The following is an 18,582-nucleotide window of genomic DNA, read 5'->3' as shown; positions in this document are numbered from 1 at the left end:
GATGAGCGAGCACCCAAATGCTTGGGTCCTCGTTATTCGAGTTGAGCTTTTCGTAAAATTCGAGAGCTCTATTCGAGTAACGAACCCCATTGACTTCAATGGGGGACTCAAGCATTTTTGTATGGGACCCGCCGGTCACCGAGCTTCTTTTTTTTCCCCTCTCTCTCTCTCTCTCTCTCTCTCCCTCTCTCTCTCTCTCCCCCCTCCGCCAAGCCAGCCATAAACTACTGTTGACGTGCGCAGCGGGGAGGGGTCAAATCTGACACGTCAGCGGCTGGGAGGGGCCAAAACGGGGGCAGGCTCGAACACGGCATGAGGCTCGCTCGACTAGCGAGCACCATTGAGTATGCTAATACTCGAACGAGCATCAAGCTCGGAAGAGTACGTTCGCTCAACTCTAATCTGGATCTGACAGACCATTACCAGATGTGAAAAAAATTGTAAGATATTATTATGCAATAAGATATACATTATTCTAAAATTTTTATATTCTTTTACTTTAAAGTTTGGGAAACATCCAATTGAAGATCTGTTCAGTGAACTTCAAGATGGAAGAAGACTTTTGGATCTTCTTGAAGGCCTCACTGGTCAAAAAGTGGTAAGGCTTATTTTACTATTGAATACCATGGGTTTTTATTCTTAAAATTTTTTAGCACCCATTTCTAAACTTTCTGAATTCACAATTAGTTGGTATTGTCCTTTGAACCTAATCTCAGAGAAAGCTCCAGAAGAGCATACATCAAATACATATATATATACATAGATATATAATATTTTGGCTAAAAAAGTGCCTTTCTGGCCTCCATCAGGTTAATATAATTTGTAACGTTTTTTTTTTCCAATTGTATGGAATGGCACAGTTTATTAAACTATTCCGTACAGAGGCATCTTGCAAAAAAGAACATATACCACTTGGCATACTTTTTGTTCAATATACTGCAAATGTCAAAAAACACATAGACTGCACATCCACATTTTATACATCCATGACTGCTAGGCAAAGTTTGTTAAACTGAGACTTTCGTGATACACATCTTTGTACCCACACCATGACTTCCTGTGTGCCAACCATGTTGGAGGGATCTGTCCAGTGTGTGTTTGTGTTGCACCAGTAGAGAAATTTTTGTTTGCTCACCTCCCTGTTCATGTAGAAGTTTGCTTTATCACTGAACAGTAGCATCTCTATGAAAAGTGAGTCCTATTACAATAGGGCCTTGTGTAGTGCAGAGTGTTAAGGCAGCAGAAATGCAGTACTAAGCTCTCGCTCATGACCTGAAGGCTGCGAGTTCAATCCCTGCATGGTTCAGGTAGCTGATCAAGGTTGACTTCTGAGGTTGGTAAAATGAGTACCCAGTAGAGATGAGCGAACACCAAAATGTTCGGGTGTTCGTTATTCGTAACGAACTTCCCGTGATGCTCGAGGGTTCGTTTCGAACAACGAACCCCATTGAAGTCAATGGGCGACCAGAACATTTTTGTATTTCGCCGATGCTCGCTAAGGTTTTCATGTGTGAAAATCTGGGCAATTCAGGAAAGTGATGGGAATGACACAGTGACGGATAGGGCAGGCGAGGGGCTACATGTTGGGCTGCATCCTAAGTTCACAGGTCCCACTATTAAGCCACAATAGCGGCAAGAGTGGCCCCCCCCCCCCCTCCCAACAACTTTTACTTCTGAAAAGCGCTCATTAGCATGGCATACCTTTGCTAAGCACCACACTACCTCCAACAAAGCACAATCACTGCCTGCATGACACTCCACTGCCACTTCTCCTGAGTTACATGCTGCCCAACCGCACCCCCTCCCCCCCACAGCGCACACCAAACTGTCCCTGCGCAGCCTTCAGCTGCCCTCATGCCACACCACCCTCATGTCTATTTAGAAGTGCGTCTGCCACGACGAGGGACCGCAGGCACACACTGCACAGGGTTGGCACGGCTAGGTAGCGACCCTCTTTAATAGGGGCGGGGAGATAGCCCACAATGCTGTACAGAAGCAATGAGAAATACAATCCTGTGCCACCGCCATCAGGAGCTGCACACGTGGGCATAGCAATGGGGAACCTATGTGCCACACACTATTCATTCTGTCAAGGTGTCTGCATGCCCCAGTCAGACTGGTTATATGCACCTTAACAGTAACCGCGTTGGTGGTAATGTGGTGGTGACTGCGGACCTAGTACCACGGTTGTATTTTGTTGGTTTTCGGAATGTGGCCAGGATTAAGTGGGCCGTGGCGGGGGGATGGTGGGGGGGCTCTCTTGTAGTGTCGGTAAAGGTGAAATTCTTGGACTGCCGCCAGACGAACCAATGCAAAGGCATTTGCCAACAATGTTTTCCCTGTTGGAGGAGGAGGGGGATGTTTTTGAGGCACTACGTGTCCTCTCCACGTGTCCGTGGTTATATGCACCTTAACAGTAACCGCGTTGGTGGTAATGTGGTGGTGACTGCGGACCTAGTACCACGGTTGTATTTTGTTGGTTTTCGGAATGTGGCCAGGATTAAGTGGGCCGTGGCGGGGGGATGGTGGGGGGGCTCTCTTGTAGTGTCGGTAAAGGTGAAATTCTTGGACTGCCGCCAGACGAACCAATGCAAAGGCATTTGCCAACAATGTTTTCCCTGTTGGAGGAGGAGGGGGATGTTTTTGAGGCACTACGTGTCCTCTCCACGTGTCCGTTCCATGTAAGCAATAGTAGCACTCAAGACAGGCCCCAGTAACAATTCTGAAGCAGCAGTATAGCGGGAGCGCAGTCTTCGTTCCATGTAAGCAATAGTAGCACTCAAGACAGGCCCCAGTAACAATTCTGAAGCAGCAGTATAGCGGGAGCGCAGTCTTCGTTCCATGTAAGCAATAGTAGCACTCAAGACAGGCCCCAGTAACAATTCTGAAGCAGCAGTATAGCGGGAGCGCAGTCTTCGTTCCATGTAAGCAATAGTAGCACTCAAGACAGGCCCCAGTAACAATTCTGAAGCAGCAGTATAGCGGGAGCGCAGTCTTCGTTCCATTTCAGTAGCCTTAGTATAGCCAAGGCACAAGTGACATTTATGTAGCTAAACTGTAGGCCAACCCCACACACCTTTCTGTACCATGAGTGCAGGCGAAGAACATAGAAATTACTATGATTACACTGTAGGTGAGGGCCCCAAAAAATTGGTGTACCAACAGTACTAATGTACCTCAGTAAAAATTGGCCATGCCCAACCAAGATGGCAGGTGAATCGCTTTGGTTAATGTGGCTTAAGTGGTAACTAGGCCTGGAGGCAGCCCAGTGTAACGAAAAATTGGTTCAAGTTAAAGTTCCAACGCTTTTAAGCTAATTGAAACTTATAAAAATTGTTCTGAAAAATTATTTGAGTGAGCCTTGTGGCCCTAAGAAAAATTGCCCGTTCAGCGTGATTACGTGAGGTTTCAGGAGGAGGAGCAGGAGGAGGAGGAGGAGGAATATTAGACACAGATTGATGAAGCACAAATGTCCCGTTTTGGATGGTGAGAGAGAACGTAGCTTCCATCCGCGGGTGCAGCCTACGTATTGCTTACGTATCGCTGCTGTCCGCTGGTGGAGAACAGAAGTCTGGCGAAATCCAGCCTTTGTTCATCTTGATGAGTGTTAGCCTGTCGGCACTGTCGGTTGACAAGCGGCTACGCTTATCGGTGATGATTCCCCCAGCCGCACTAAACACCCTCTCCGACAAGACGCTAGCCGCAGGACAAGCAAGCACCTCAAGGGCATACAGGGCTAGTTCAGGCCACGTGTCCAGCTTCGACACCCAGTAGTTGTAGGGGGCAGAGGCGTCACCAAGGATGGTCGTGCGATCCGCTACGTACTCCCTCACCATCCTTTTACAGTGCTCCCGCCGACTCAGCCGTGACTGGGGAGCGGTGACACAGTCTTGGTGGGGAGCCATAAAGCTGGCCAGGCCCTTAAAGACTGTTGCACTGCCTGGGATGTACATGCTGCTCGATCTCGCACAGCAGTCGGTGCACTGGCAGCTTAAAGTGATGTTGCAGGGTGCGCAGGGTGGCAGCGTCCGTGTGGGACTTGCGGAAATGTGCGCAGAGCCGGCGCGCCTTTACGAGCAGGTCTGACAAGCGTGGGTAGCTTTTCAGAAACCGCTGAACCACCAAATTAAAGACGTGGGCCAGGCATGGCACGTGCGTGAGGCTGCCGAGCTGCAGAGCCGCCACCAGGTTACGGCCGTTGTCACACACGACCATGCCCGGTTGGAGGCTCAGCGGCGCAAGCCAGCGGTCGGTCTGCTGTGTCAGACCCTGCAGCAGTTCGTGGGCCGTGTGCCTCTTATCGCCTAAGCTGAGTAGTTTCAGCACGGCCTGCTGACGCTTGCCCACCGCTGTGCTGCCACACCGCGCGACACCGACTGCTGGCGACATGCTGCTGCTAACACATCTTGATTGTGAGACAGAGGAGGAGGAGGAGGAGGAGGGTGCTTTAGTGGAGGAAGCATACACCTCCGCAGATACCAGCACCGAGCTGGGGCCCGCAATTCTGGGGGTGGGTAGGACGTGAGCGGTCCCAGGCTCTGACTCTGTCCCAGCCTCCACTAAATTCACCCAATGTGCCGTCAGGGAGATGTAGTGGCCCTGCCCGCCTGTGCTTGTCCACGTGTCCGTAGTTAAGTGGACCGTGGCAGTAACCGCGTTGGTGAGGGCGCGCACAATGTTGCGGGAGACGTGGTCGTGCAGGGCTGGGACGGCACATCGGGAAAAGTAGTGGCGACTGGGAACTGAGTAGCGCGGGGCCGCCGCCTCCATGATACTTTTGAAGGACTCCGTTTCCACAACCCTATACGGCAGCATCTCAAGGCTGATGAATTTTGCGATGCGGACGGTTAACGTTTGAGCGTGCGGGTGCGTGGCGGCGTACTTGCGCTTGCGCTCGAACACTTGCGCAAGCGACGGCTGAACGGTGCGCTGAACTACACTGCTGGATGGGGCCGAGGACAGCGGAGATGAGGGTGTGGGTGCAGGCCATGAGGCGGTAGTGCCTGTGTCCTGAGAGGGGGGTTGCATCTCAGTGGCAGGTTGGGGCACAGGGGGAGAGGCAGGGGTGCAAACCGGAGGCGGTGAACGGCCTTTGTCCCACCTTGCGGGGTGCTTGGCCATCATATGTCTGCGCATGGTGGTGGTGGTGAGGCTGTTGGTGTTGGCTCCCCGGCTGAGCTTTGCGCGACAAAGGTTGCACACCACTGTTCGTCGGTCGTCAGGCGTCTCTGTGAAAAACTGCCAGACCTTAGAGCACCTCGGCCTCCGCAGGGTGGCATGGCGCGAGGGGGCGCTTTGGGAAACACTTGGTGGATTATTCGGTCTGGGCCTGCCTCTACCCCTGGCCACTGCACTGCCTCTTGCAACCTGCCCTGCTGATGCCCTTGACTCCCCCTCTGAAGACCTGTCCTCCTGAGTAAGCGTTGCACACCAGGTGGGGTCAGTCACCTCATCGTCCTGCTGCTCTTCCTCCGAATCCTCTGTGCGCTGCTCCCTGGGACTTACTGCCCTTACTACTACCTCACTGCAAGACAACTGTGTCTGATCGTCATCGTCCTCCTCACCCACAGAAAGTTGTTGAGACAGTTGGCGGAAGTCCCCAGCCTCTTCCCCCGGACCCCGGGAACTTTCGAATGGTTGGGCATCAGTGACGATAAACTCCTCTGGTGGGAGAGGAACCGCTGCTGCCCAATCTAAGCAGGGGCCCGAGAACAGTTCCTGGGAGTGTTCCCGCTCCTGAGCAGGTGTCATTGTAGTGGAGTGAGGAGGCTGGGAGGAAGGAGGAGCAGCAGACAGAGGATTCGGATTGGCAGCAGTGGACGGCGCAGAACTGCGGGTAGACGATAGGTTGCTCGAAGCACTTTCTGCCATCCAGGACAGGACCTGCTCACACTGCTCATTTTCTAATAACCGTCTCCCGCGTGGACCCATTAATTGGGCGATGAATGTGGGGACGCCAGAAACGTGCCTCTCTCCTAATCGCGCAGCAGTCGGCTGCGACACACCTGGATCAGGAGCTTGGCCTGTGCCCACACCCTGACTTGGCCCTCCGCGTCCTCGGCCGCGTCCACGTCCTCTAGGCCTACCCCTACCCCTCAGCATGCTGTATTACCAGTGATTTGATTTCACAGGCAGGAAATAAATTGGCGCAAGACTGCAGGCCAAATATAATTTTTGCCCTTTTTGGAAAACGAAAGGCCCCACTGCCTCTAGTGAATGAATTATCTAAGTTTAATAACTGTGCTGTGTCCCTGCTTATGTGTCACAGAACGTGAGGGTAGCAGAGTTATTAACTGTGGCAGAGCAGGTATTTTTTTTCCCAATTAAGGAAAGCAAATGGCGAACCCAGCAGTAAAGCGTAGCTGGCTGCGTATGACTTAGCAATGTTTTTCACGCAGCTCACACGTCTCCACAGGCGTAAGGACGGACACAGGCTGGACAAATAGATTTGTTTTCAGTTTTTTCCCACCAACAGGCAGCACTGCGTATATTCAATGAACCTGAGAAGTTTAATAACTGTGCTGTGTCCCTGCTTATGTGTCACAGAACGTGAGGGTAGCAGAGTTATTATAACTCTTGGAGAGCAGGTATTTTTTTTCCCAATTAAGGAAAGCAAATGGCGAACCCAGCAGTAAAGCGTAGCTGGGTGCGTATGATTTAGCAATGTTTTTCACGCAGCTCACACGTCTCCACAGGCGTAAGGACGGACACAGGCTGGACAAATAGATTTGTTTTCAGTTTTTTCCCACCAACAGGCAGCACTGCGTATATTCTATGAATAATAACTGTGTTGTGGCCCTGCCTATACAATTCTTTCCCTGCAGTATCAATGGAGGGTGGAATGCTCTGCAGAGGCGATTTTGAGAAGCCCAAAAAAAATGCAGCACAGCTAACAGCAGCCTGGACAGTACTGCACACGGATAAATATGGCCCTAGAAAGGACCGTTGAGGTTCTTGAAGGCTACACTCACTCCTAACACTCTCCCTGCCTATGCAGCACTTCTGTCCCTAATGCCAGGTGCAACGCTCTGCAGAGCCGATTTTGAGAAGAAAAAAAAATCCCACTGCTAACAGCAGCCAACACACAGCTATCAGTGGCCCTAATAAGGACCTTTGGGGGTCTTGAAGCCTACACTAACTACCAATTCTTTCCCTACAGCAGCTCCGGTACAAACAGCACTGTCCCTCATCTAACTCACACCGCATCTGAGGCGAGCCGCGGGAGGGGCCGACTTTTATATTAGGCGAACACCTGATCTCGCCAGCCACTCACAGCAGGGGGGTGGTATAGGGCTTAAACGTTGCAGGGGGAAGTTGTAATGCCTTCCCTGTCTTTCAATTGGCCAGAAAAGCGCGCTAACGTCTCAGGGAAGGAAGTGAAAGTAACCAGAACACCGCATGGTGTTCGTCACGAATAACGAACATCCCGAACACCCTAATATTCGCACGAATATCAAGCTCGGACGAACGCGTTCGCTCATCTCTAGTACCCAGCTTGGTGCAGGGCAATAAATAAATTACATGAAAGATCTGCAGAATAAGTTGGCCTTATACAAATAACAAGATTTATTTTATTTTAATTGCTGTGACACCTATTCTGCAAATTCAACATGATGATCAGGATCGGCCTCATTAATATGATGCAGCAACTGGATCTTATAAGCCTGCCATTTGTGTGCAGCCAGTATCTGTTCGATGGCGCTTACATTTTCTGCAGTCTGCAGATGCTGAGTGCTACGATATAGGGTTGATTAGGGAAATGCGGTGGATATAGTTTATCTTGACTTTAGTAAAGCATTTGACAAAGTATTTAATACCATACTTATTGAAAAAATGACCAAATATGAGATTGACAAGGCAACTGTTAGGTGGATTCACAAATGGCTTAGTGATCGCACTCAAAGAGTGGTCATAAATGGCTGCACGTCCAAGTGGAAGAATGTATCAAGTGGGGTACCACCAGGCTCTGTTCTAGGCCCAGTGTTGTTCAACATTTTTATAAATGATCAGAAGGAGGGAATTGATGGGAAACTTTGCCAACAACACAAAGCTAGGAGGCATAGCTAACACTAGGGAAGAGAGAGTATTTAAAAATATCTAGAAAAGAGTGCACAGTGGGCAGCGACTAACAGAATGGTATTTAACAAAGAGAAATGCAAAGTCCTACATCTGGACAAGAAAAATGAAGAAAGCACATACAGAATGGGAGGAATTGGGCTAAGCAGCACATGTGAAAAAGACTTGGGTATACTAATAGATCATAGATTGAACATGAGTGAGGAATGTGATGCAGCAGCTAAAAAGGGAAACACAATTCTGGGATGTATTAAGAGAAGCATAGAGTCTAGATCACGTGAGACTCTTCCTTAGTCAGACCTCATCTGGAATACTGTGCCCAGTTCTGGGCACCCCACTTTAAAAAAGACATAGACAAACTGGAGCAAGTTCAGAGAAGAGTTACCAAGATGGTGAGCGGTCTGCAAATCATGTCCCATTAAAAAAAGGTTAAAGGGTCTGGGAATGTTTAGCTTGCCAAAAAAGAAGGCTGAGAGGAGACTTAATAGCTGTCTACAAATATCTGAAGCGTTGTCACACTGCAGAGGGATCAGCCTTATTCTCATTTGCACAAGGAAAGACTAGAAGCAATAGGATGAAACTGAAAGGGAGGATACACAAATTAGATATTAGGAAAAACTTTCTGATAGTGATGGCGATCAATGAGTGGAACAGGTTACCACAGGAGGTGGTGAGTTCTCCTTTAATGGCAGTGTTCAAACAAAGGCTAGACAAATATCTGTCTGGGATGATTTAGTAAATCCTGCACTGAGCAGGGGTTTGGACCCGATGACCCCGGAGGTCCCTTCCAACTCTACCATTCTATGAAGAAAACCTATAATATTTATTTGTGTCATGTTTACTCAAAATATAAAAAAGTATATATTATCACAAATACTTTCTCCTTTTAGATGTGTTCACATGAATAGTCACATTTTGCCTTCAAAGGCTATCCTGATCACAATTATGCAAATCACATAAAGCCTGGTTTTACTCAAGCATATTGCAGTGCATTTATGCATCTGTAATACGGATGAGGGCTCTGGCTTGACCAATAGGTTTTTATGATGCTTGGAGTTCAGGTCAGGAGATCCCTGGTTGGGCTGGGACAGTTGTCCATATTACAGACACATGTATCTGCCCGTAATATACTCATCTGAAACTGATCTAAAGCAAAGCTAAAAGGAAGAGTAATATTAGCAGATTGACAGTTATAGAACATACTGTAGGCACTCAGGGGTGAATTTAATAAGACCGGCAGTTCAATCTCTCTTCATACATTACGCACATCTCAGTGCTTTTGCACAAATATACAGAAATACACACCAGCTAAGAGCTGGAGTAGATTTCTGATATAATTTACTCCAGTTTCTAGCATAAATTATACATAAATGTGCTCATTTGAAGTGTCTGTGCCCCCTCCTAACAAGCCCCAGCCCTTTTCCTAAAAAGTGATGTCAAGTGCCTAAGGCCTCGGTCAGACAAGCGTTTTTTTAGCTCATGAATAGGTGCGCTAAAAAAAGTCTCTGTTACAACTAATGCTTTCCAATCAAAGCATTCACATGTCTGATTTTTACAAGCACTAAATAATCACAACTGCAAAAGATAGGACACCTTTTAAAAGCAGAGCATCGCACGAGAATGCGGTTTTCGTGCGATGCAACTTTGACAGTAGGAAATCCTACTGTAAAAGCCCTTAAATAAGCCCAAGCTGCAGGAAAAAAGTAAAATAATTAATGGCTGTGATTGGTCACAGCGCTCAGCCAATCAGAGACAGTGCTTCTAGGAGGCAGGGATTTTTCATTCCCCGGCCAGAAGAAATGAAGGAGAACAGTGGAACAGATGCACAGGAGCTGCACATAGCTTCTAGATTATGTCTTTTTTTCTATAGCTAGGACGTAGTTTCGGGGTAGGACTTATATTTCAAGCCACCCCCTCCCAGAAAATCTTCGCCATGGGGAGTCCCCTCATCACTGAACACTGTAACAGTGCTTTCATAGTGTTCAGTGTGGATGGTATTCCCCAGTGAGATGAAGGAATCCCCTGCCTCAGCTGTCACAGACTCCGGGGAGTCCCCTCATCACTGAACACCCTCCTGCTGCTGTCACAGCATTCAGTGATGATGGGACACCCCCAGGGATGAGGGAATCTGCTGCCACAGCTATCACAGTAGTGGCAGAGGAGTGCGATCTTATTCCTATGTTTTCAACAACAACAATGTGAAGCCCCTGGATATGAAGCCCCATAGCGATCCTCTCCCATTGCTTTCACTGGGGCTCCACTATTTATGTGTGATTTTAGCTTCGGTCACAAGTTTTTTACACATGCATTGTGCGATTTTTGTTTTTTGCGCGCCTACCTATTCATGCACTAAAAAAACATTCATGTGACCGAGGCCTTAGGCCTCAGTCACACGGGCGCACCGGCACCCGTACACCGGCGCCGATGCGCTCGTGTGACTGCAGGAAGGAGACGGAAGTACCTGCAGACGGCCGTCTCTCTGCAGCGCCGGAGGAAAGAACACATGACCGGCAATGAAGCCGGTCACATGTTCTTTGCTCCAGCGCTGCAGAGAGACGGCCGTCTGCAGGTACGTCCGTCTGCTGGTGTCAGTCACACGGGCGCATCGGCGCCGGTGTACGGGTGCCGATGCGCCCGTGTGACTGAGGTCTTAGACTGCAAAAAGTCACAAAATTTTGTGACTTTTGTACACAATTTTTGCTTTCATAAATCTCTCGTCCGGTACTTTTTGCATTGAACATTTATCCAGAAATGCATTATGTGATTGATTCCTTTTGTAAGCCCCATTATGAAATATTGTCAATCCCGATCTATGTAAACTATAGATGGACACATCAAACAATATAATCATTCTTCAAGTTTATTTTAAGCTGTTAAAATGCATGAACGTTTTTGCAAAGAAAATTTTAATTTCAAAATTCCAGACATTTTATTCAAATTGAATGGTAAGAAATTTGTTTAAAAAAACAACATAAGAACCAAAGAATCCTTTGCCCATAAGAGGACCATATCAATTTGTATTTTATTCAGCATGCATATTGTTTCATTTTAATGCTTGCTATTTTGAGAACAAATGTTCCTAGCGAAAGCCTTAAGCATTATGCAATCAGGCTGCCATTGTCCCAACTTTCATCAGTCCTATCATTGAAAAACACTTGCTCTGAAGCACAATGTCAGTTTTGGTTTAAGGGCAAAGTGTCCCTGAATAATTCCAGATTTTTACATTGAAATTCAAGACATAAAGTGGTTTTTGAATTCTGCAAAACAAACACACCAATAAAGAAGTCAATAAAACCATCATTTTAAATTACATTGAATTAAATGTTTTATGTTTCTTTTTAAGCATATAAATTTCCAAATAGACAGTAAAATAGCACGGAACAATAAAACAAAGTTTATTGGCATGGCAATCTCCTAACTGATGCAATGATATATTATCCAATTAAAAGGGAAGGTAAATTGGTGTATCCTCACATGATGCATGCCAGCCTATGGTAACCCTTCCCCAACTGTTGGTTTGATTCCCAACTCCTCACTCTCCTGTAGATATTAATGTGGATCCGTATGGAAATCTAAACAAAATTTCACATTACATGTGGATTTTGGTATGGATTTTGATGTGAATCTGCACCAAAAACCACAGTGGTGTGAATAGCAAGATAGCAGAAAATTAATCTGAGAGAGAGGGCTGCCATTGGCTGGTCTTCAAAAAGTATGAGTGCACTGTATGTAATATATGAAATGCAAGACATATTGGCAATGACTCACTTCTTCGTATTTTTCACAATGCAAAATCAACTGCTGATTTTGGAGCCAATCCGTAGTTATCTGTGCCAGGCTTCTAATGCAAAAAAGTCAAATGCATAGAAATAAAGATTCTAAGTGACCACCATAAAAAGACGGAATGATAGTCCCAAAGGTATTAAAATCTCCTAATTAAATACACTTATCAGTATATGTTTCATAATTGTTAGATATTGATGATGCTATAAACTATTGGTAGTGTCAATTGAACTTTATGATTCAATTGAACTTTAGTTACATCTTAGAAACTTTTAGTCATGTCCTTCACTGCACAAATAATTTTGTTAGATGAGGTAAGCAATAAAATGGTCCTTGGTTTCTGCATTAATATAGATTGCATTTTGAAGGAAAAAATGTAAGCAGTGAGAGATATGGAAAGAAAAAAAAACAGCATATGCCTGTGTGTTTGTCTGTGGGGCTGTCATGGCAACCAAACTACATTTATTGAATAAGCAGAAGATAAAAGTACTGAATTGACAGACATATATCAGTTTCTTTCAATATACTGGGTTCAGTGAAACAAAATGCATATATATGTGGCTGTATGCAGTGAAGAAAAAAATATTTACAGAAAATTAAGTTGTGCAGACATAGGTTGTTAGAAACACACTCTGTGTGGAGGCTATTAGCTTTACAAGAAAATAATAATGCAGTGAGTAGAGACGAGCGAGCATTCTCGCTAAGGCAAACTACTTGAGCGAGTAGTGCTTTATTCGAGTACCTGCCCGCTCGTCTCTAAAGATTCGGCTGCCGGCGGGGAGCGGCGGGGGAGAGCGGGGAGGAACAGAGAGGAGATCTCTCTCTCCCTCTCTCCCCCCCTCCCTCCTGCTCACCGCTGCAACTCACCTCTCACCCGCGCCGGCAGCCGAATCTTTAGAGACGAGCGGGCAGGTACTCGAATAAGGCACTACTCGCTCGAGTAGTTTGCCTTAGCGAGTATGCTCACTCATCTCTAGCAGTGAGAGTTAATTAGAGATTATATATTTTAAACAACATGATAATTTGTTTATCTACATATAGTACATTGTAATAGAAGACATAAAGTAAAGAAAGTCAAGGCAACATTATTTTTTCATGTTGCTCATTAAGGGCTCAGTCAGACGAGCGGTTTGTTTTTTCCACCTATGTGCGCAAAAAAAAAAAATGAGCTCCACACATATTCAAAATGCGCGTGTCCGAATCTCTGTTCCCATTGCTTTCAATGGGGCAGATGCTACTGCCACCCCATTGAAAGCAATAGGATGCAGGCAAACCCCGCAGTGATTTTGGGGGAAGGGCTTGAAATATAAGCCCTTCCCTGAAAATCATCCCTAGCAGCTGTAAAAAATATAAAATATATATATACATCACTTCTCCACCACTGTCGGGTCTCCTCGCTGGTTCCCCGACACTGTTCTGAAGCATTTTCCCCTGGCCGAGGATTTAAAAATCCCCGCTTCCTGAAAGTGCTGGGTCTGATTGGCTGAGAACTCAGGCAATCACAGGCAGTACTCAGCCATTCATTGAATGACAGCTGAGCGCTGCCTATGACTGGTCACAGCACTCAGCCAATCAGAGGCAGCCCTTTCAGGAGGCGGGGATTTTTAAATTCCTGTCCAGAAGAAAAGCAGTGTGGTGACCTGGAAGAAAATGCCGGAGACGCCTTCATCCCATTGCTTTCAGTGGCGCGGCAGCAGCGCAGGCCCCATTGAATGCAATGGGATAGTATTGCACTCCTCTGCCACAGCTGCAATAGCTGTAGCAGGAGAATCCTTCATCCCTGTGGGGATTCCTCTCCTCAGCAAACACCCCCGGTCCAGTTGACAACAAGGTGAAACATCTTTTTGCTTTAGGGTACGTTCACACAAGCGTGTTTTTGTGGGTACATACGCACGCACAAAAACATGCTTCTATTTGCAATAATGCATTCCCTATGGTGTGTGCACATGTCTGTACTTTGCAGGTGCGTACCTGCAAAGATAGGACATGCGTGCACTCTAGGGAATGCACACATTGTTTTCAATGGAGCCGCGGCTGCTGTCGGCGGCTCCATTGAAAACAATGGTCTGCTGACACCCTTGCATTCTTTTTCAGGGAAGGGCTTTACATATAAGCTCTTCCCTGAATAAGAAAAATTTTGGTGTAAAAAAAAAAATTACTTACCTGTCCGCCGCTGCTGTGTCCCCCGCGGGGATGAAGAACACATCTGCCGCATGCGTCAGATGTTTCCTTCATCCCCACTAGTTAAAAGAATTCCCTGCTGCTACATCTGCCACATCTGTGGCAGAGGCAGAAGAAGAATTCTTCAATTCTCTATCGCAGCTGTCACACATGTCAGCTGCGGTAGAGTATTCTGCTGCCGGCAATTGATTTCAGGGAGGGGCTTTAAATATAAGCCCTTCTCTGAAAATCAAGTAAAAGTGGTTTAAAATACAAAAAAAATTGTCACTCACCTCCCTTCAGCTGGCGGGGCACAGTCGTGTCTTCTCCTGCTGTCCCCTGCACTGTGGTGCTGATCTATCAGCAAGCGGGGATTTAAAATCCCCGCCTCCTGAAAGAGATGAATGTAATTGGCTGAGGTGATCAGCCAATCACAGGCAGCTCTCCCCGAATGAATGACAGGTGAGAGCTGCCTGTAGCAGCAGGGAATTCTTTTAACTAGTGGGGATGAAGGAAACATCTTTTCAGGGAATGTAGCAGCTGGAATTCTTTTAACTAGTGGTGATGAAGGAAACATCTGCCGCATGCGGTAGATGTGTTCTTCATCCCCGCGGGGGACACAGCAGCGGTGGACAGGTAAGTAATTTTTTTTTTACACAATTTTTTATTGGCTTCATAAGCCCTTGCCAGAAAAGCCATTGACAGCTGCTGGGGCTCAGCGGCGACTTCTGTCTCCGGCTCTGTAGCGCTGCTGAGCTATCTGCAGCCGGGGATTTAAAATCCCTGCCTGCTGGTAGCTCTGATTGTGATTGGCTGAAGCACTTCAGCCAATTACAATTAGAGCTACCAGCAGGTGAGTATTTTAAATCCCCGACTGCTGATAGCTGAGAGCTACAGAGGCGGGGACAGCGGCAGAAGTCGATGCTGAGCCCAAGCAGGTGAGTTTGCTTTTTTTTTTTTACTATTTTAAAAGGCTTTTCAGGGAAGGGCTTATGAGGCCCTTCCCTGCAAAGCCATTGACAGCTGCCGGGGCTCAGCGGCGACTGTTGCCGCTGTCCCCGGCTCTGTAGCGCTGCTGAGCTATCAGCAGCCAGGGATTTAAAATTCCAGGGGGGCCGGCAGAGCACTGTTTTCAATAGAGCTGCCGCGGCTCCATTGACAACAAGCACGCAGCTGTGTTCACGCGTGTTTTTGCTCGTACCTAGGTGCGGACGTATGTACGAACCTAAGTACGCACAAAAACATGCTCGTGTCAACGCACCCTTAGTCAGATGTTTTTTACACATGCGATGTGCACTTAAAAACGCTGTCCTATCTTTTACAGGTGTAATTTGTTTGCGCTAGTAAAAATTAGATATGTGTCCACTTTCATAGGAAAGCATTGATTCTTATAGTCGTGAATTTTTAGCGCACCTTTACATGCGCTGAAAATTTACTTTTGTGATTGCACCCTTATGTATATATTTTTACTTATTCTGAAATTTTTTTTACTTATTCCTGTAACTTTTTTTTACCATGTTTGTCCCTCAATGTGATATAATACCTCTGAGGGACATTCACATGGTCTTTTTTTTATTACACACTTTTCCACTGTAGCTGAGGCATCCATAGGAGTCTGAAATACAGGCAAAACTATCCCCCTGTAGTGACAATAGTCACTGGCACAGCTGATCAAGTTCTGCTAGTACCCTGCAGCTCTGCTTTGCCAGGGGGCTCCCGGCTGTCACATGATTGCTGGGTTCGTGTAGTAGATAGAACACTTCCATTTTCACTTTTTAGTACTTTGTGGTCATTGAGCACTGTGTACCCAGGAAAGGAGAAGACAGAAGCATATACAAACTGCTTCTCCCTTCTCCTCCAGGTTTTTAGCAGTCTAACAGCTGAGAACCTGACCTGTTCCTGCTTGATTGCAGGAGCAGAAACTTTAATGCCACGCTGTAGATCTGCTATCAGGCGGGATTAAAGCCCAGGAACAATTGCCGTAAAATTATCGTGCTTGGTCCTTGAGGGTTTAAGATGCATTGAAAGAAGACAAAAATGGTTACAAGTGTGAACATTCTCTGCAAGCTTTATGGAACTGAGCTTAAATCCAAGAAAATATTAGTAGCTTTACTTTATAATTCTATCTTTAGGTATTGTTCACACAATGCAGATTTGGCACACTGGTTAAAACAGAATAGGATCCAGAAAAAGAAAAAAATATAGAAGAATAAAAATGTGATGTGAAAAGGAAATAGAAACATGTCCTTGTTTCAGCAAAAAGTTCCAGAAAAATGTTAAAAGAAGACCTGTAATGGCACAGAATCAACAGGGCTGCCTTGATGGCTTACCTTCCTTTGATAGGACAGGCTTTGTCAAGTGGGTGGCAACCATCACACACTCTGAATGATTGACTTCAGACTTGATTGACAGTCCAACTCCACCTACTCAGAGTAAGCAATGGGGACTGCCCACTTGACACATTGAGTGTGCCAGGAGCCAGACTGTACAGCAAGAAGAAGGCCTCATGAATATTGTCCTTATTGTACATTCTAAACAACTATTCAAAGCTAACTATTAATTGTAACACAGACATATTGAATATTATACGAATTATACATAATAATTTATTCATATGTGTTTTTTTACAGGTAAAGGAAAAAGGCTCCACAAGGGTTCATGCTTTAAACAATGTCAACAAAGCACTTCAAATCTTGCAAAAAAACAAAGTAAGTAATTATTACAACTAACATTAAAGGTGTTGTACAGGATTAGAAAAAAAGGTTTGTTCCTTTTTAGGGCTCAGTCAGATGAACGTATTTTTGCACGCGCCTATATGGGCAAAAAAAACGCGTCTGTTAGAACCATTGGTTCCCTATGAAGTGTTCACATGTCCGTCTTTTAGAGGCACAAAATACTTGCACTTTCAAAAGATAGGACATGCATGCCTATAATATGCGCTGTTAAGGTCCGTACTGTGTGTAAAGAATCACTGCGAGGTGTCCCCTCATCACTGACTACTGTGACAGCACTGTCACAGTGCTCAGTGATGATAGGACTCCCAGCGGGGACGAAAGAATCCCCTGTCATAGCTGTTGCAGATGACCGCAATGCCATACCATTGCTTTCAATGGGGCTGCTGCTGCCGCCCCTGAAAGCGCTGCCTCTGATTGGCTGAGCGCTATGACCAATCAGAGGCAGCACTCAGCTGCGAGGGTTGCAATCATCCCATTGCTTTTAATGGAATAGCAATGCAGTTGTCTGCCACTGCATGGAGCTTTGGTCACACGCATTGGCAGATCCGTGGAGCACATTTTTTAAATGCACATAGGTGCGCACAAAAAAAAATCGCTCGTTTGACTTCCACCTAAGGGTGGATTCAGACGAGCGTGTATATGTGCGCACAAATGTGCGCACAAAACCAAGCGTCTATTAGAACCGTTGGTTCCCTATGGCGTGTTCACATGTCCATGTTTTACAGGTGTGCAAATGCGCGCACCTGCAAAAGATAGGACATGCGTGTACCATAGGTTCGTATTCAATATTCATTCGCATCAATATTCCCCATGGGTAGTCGGCTCATCACTAAGCAATGGGCAGCAGCCGCGGCTCCACTGAAGGCAATGCGTGCATTCCCTATGGTGCACGCATGTCCTATCTTTGCAGGTGCATGCCTGTAAAACCAACCATGTGAACACACCATAGGGAATGCATTGGATGTAATAGATGTGTGTTTTTGTGCGTGCATATGCACACGCTCGTGTGAAGCCACCCTCGAACCCAAAATAGGCCATGTCCTTAAAGGGTTAACATATTTATTGACAAAATGATTTCCGATATTATCTTTTGTATCAGGCCTCAGTCCTCTCTAGATTCACAAAAGAGGTAAAGATAGCAGCATCTTGGTTCAAGTAAAACTTGTTTATTCCTCCAGGCGTTAAAAACAACGTTTCGACTCTTGGCGAGTCTTTTTCAAGTTGCTGCCATCTTTACCTCTTTTGTGGATTTACTGTTGGATTGGTCTCTCTGGATTGTGACCAACATATGGTGGCTGTGCAACCTACTCGTCCAGCCCTAGATGGCTGAATGTTGTGCTGTTGGCATCTATATCTGATATTTCGAGTCCTCTGTAGATTGGAACAGTAGTTGATCATACAGGAAGGAGAAAATAAAAGCAGAAAAAATCTTTTACTCTTTAGATCCAGTCTCAGTTTTGTCTACAAATAAGGCCGCCTGCAGACGGCCAGGTTGGATCCCGCTGCAAGAATTCTCGCAGCAGGACCCGACCCAAGCCCCTGCAGGGACCAGCGCGGCACTCACCTGCTCCCAGCCGGCACATGCGCAGAGTGGAGCCAGCGGCCGGGGAGTGAAATTTCGCATGGACAAATCACGGCCGTCTGCATAAGATTGCGTTTTCTAACGCAATCCTATGGCAGCTTCAACAGGCGGAAATTCTGGGGGAAATCCCGCCTCGGAATTTCCACCCATCTGCAGGCAGCCTAAGGCATAGAAAAACTGCAGCACATAAAAGAGGCCTCTAAATTTGTAAATTATGCTTTTGCCCTTGCTCCTAATTACTAAAGA

General features: G+C 46.3%; 1 protein-coding gene across 1 annotated transcript in view; it reads left to right on the top strand.

The window, feature by feature from the left end:
• Positions 1–18,582, top strand: part of DMD (dystrophin) — a 2,524,637-nt gene that overhangs the window by 603,999 nt on the left and 1,902,056 nt on the right. The window contains exons 3-4 of the mRNA XM_066577956.1: positions 506–598; positions 16,650–16,727. Of these exons, the coding sequence (XP_066434053.1) occupies positions 506–598; positions 16,650–16,727 (171 nt within the window). The remainder of the gene's footprint in view (positions 1–505; positions 599–16,649; positions 16,728–18,582) is intronic.

The sequence above is a fragment of the Eleutherodactylus coqui genome, chromosome 1, assembly GCF_035609145.1.
Source record: "Eleutherodactylus coqui strain aEleCoq1 chromosome 1, aEleCoq1.hap1, whole genome shotgun sequence".
Lineage (NCBI taxonomy): Eukaryota > Metazoa > Chordata > Amphibia > Anura > Eleutherodactylidae > Eleutherodactylus > Eleutherodactylus coqui.
This window is presented reverse-complemented; position numbering and strand designations above follow the sequence as displayed.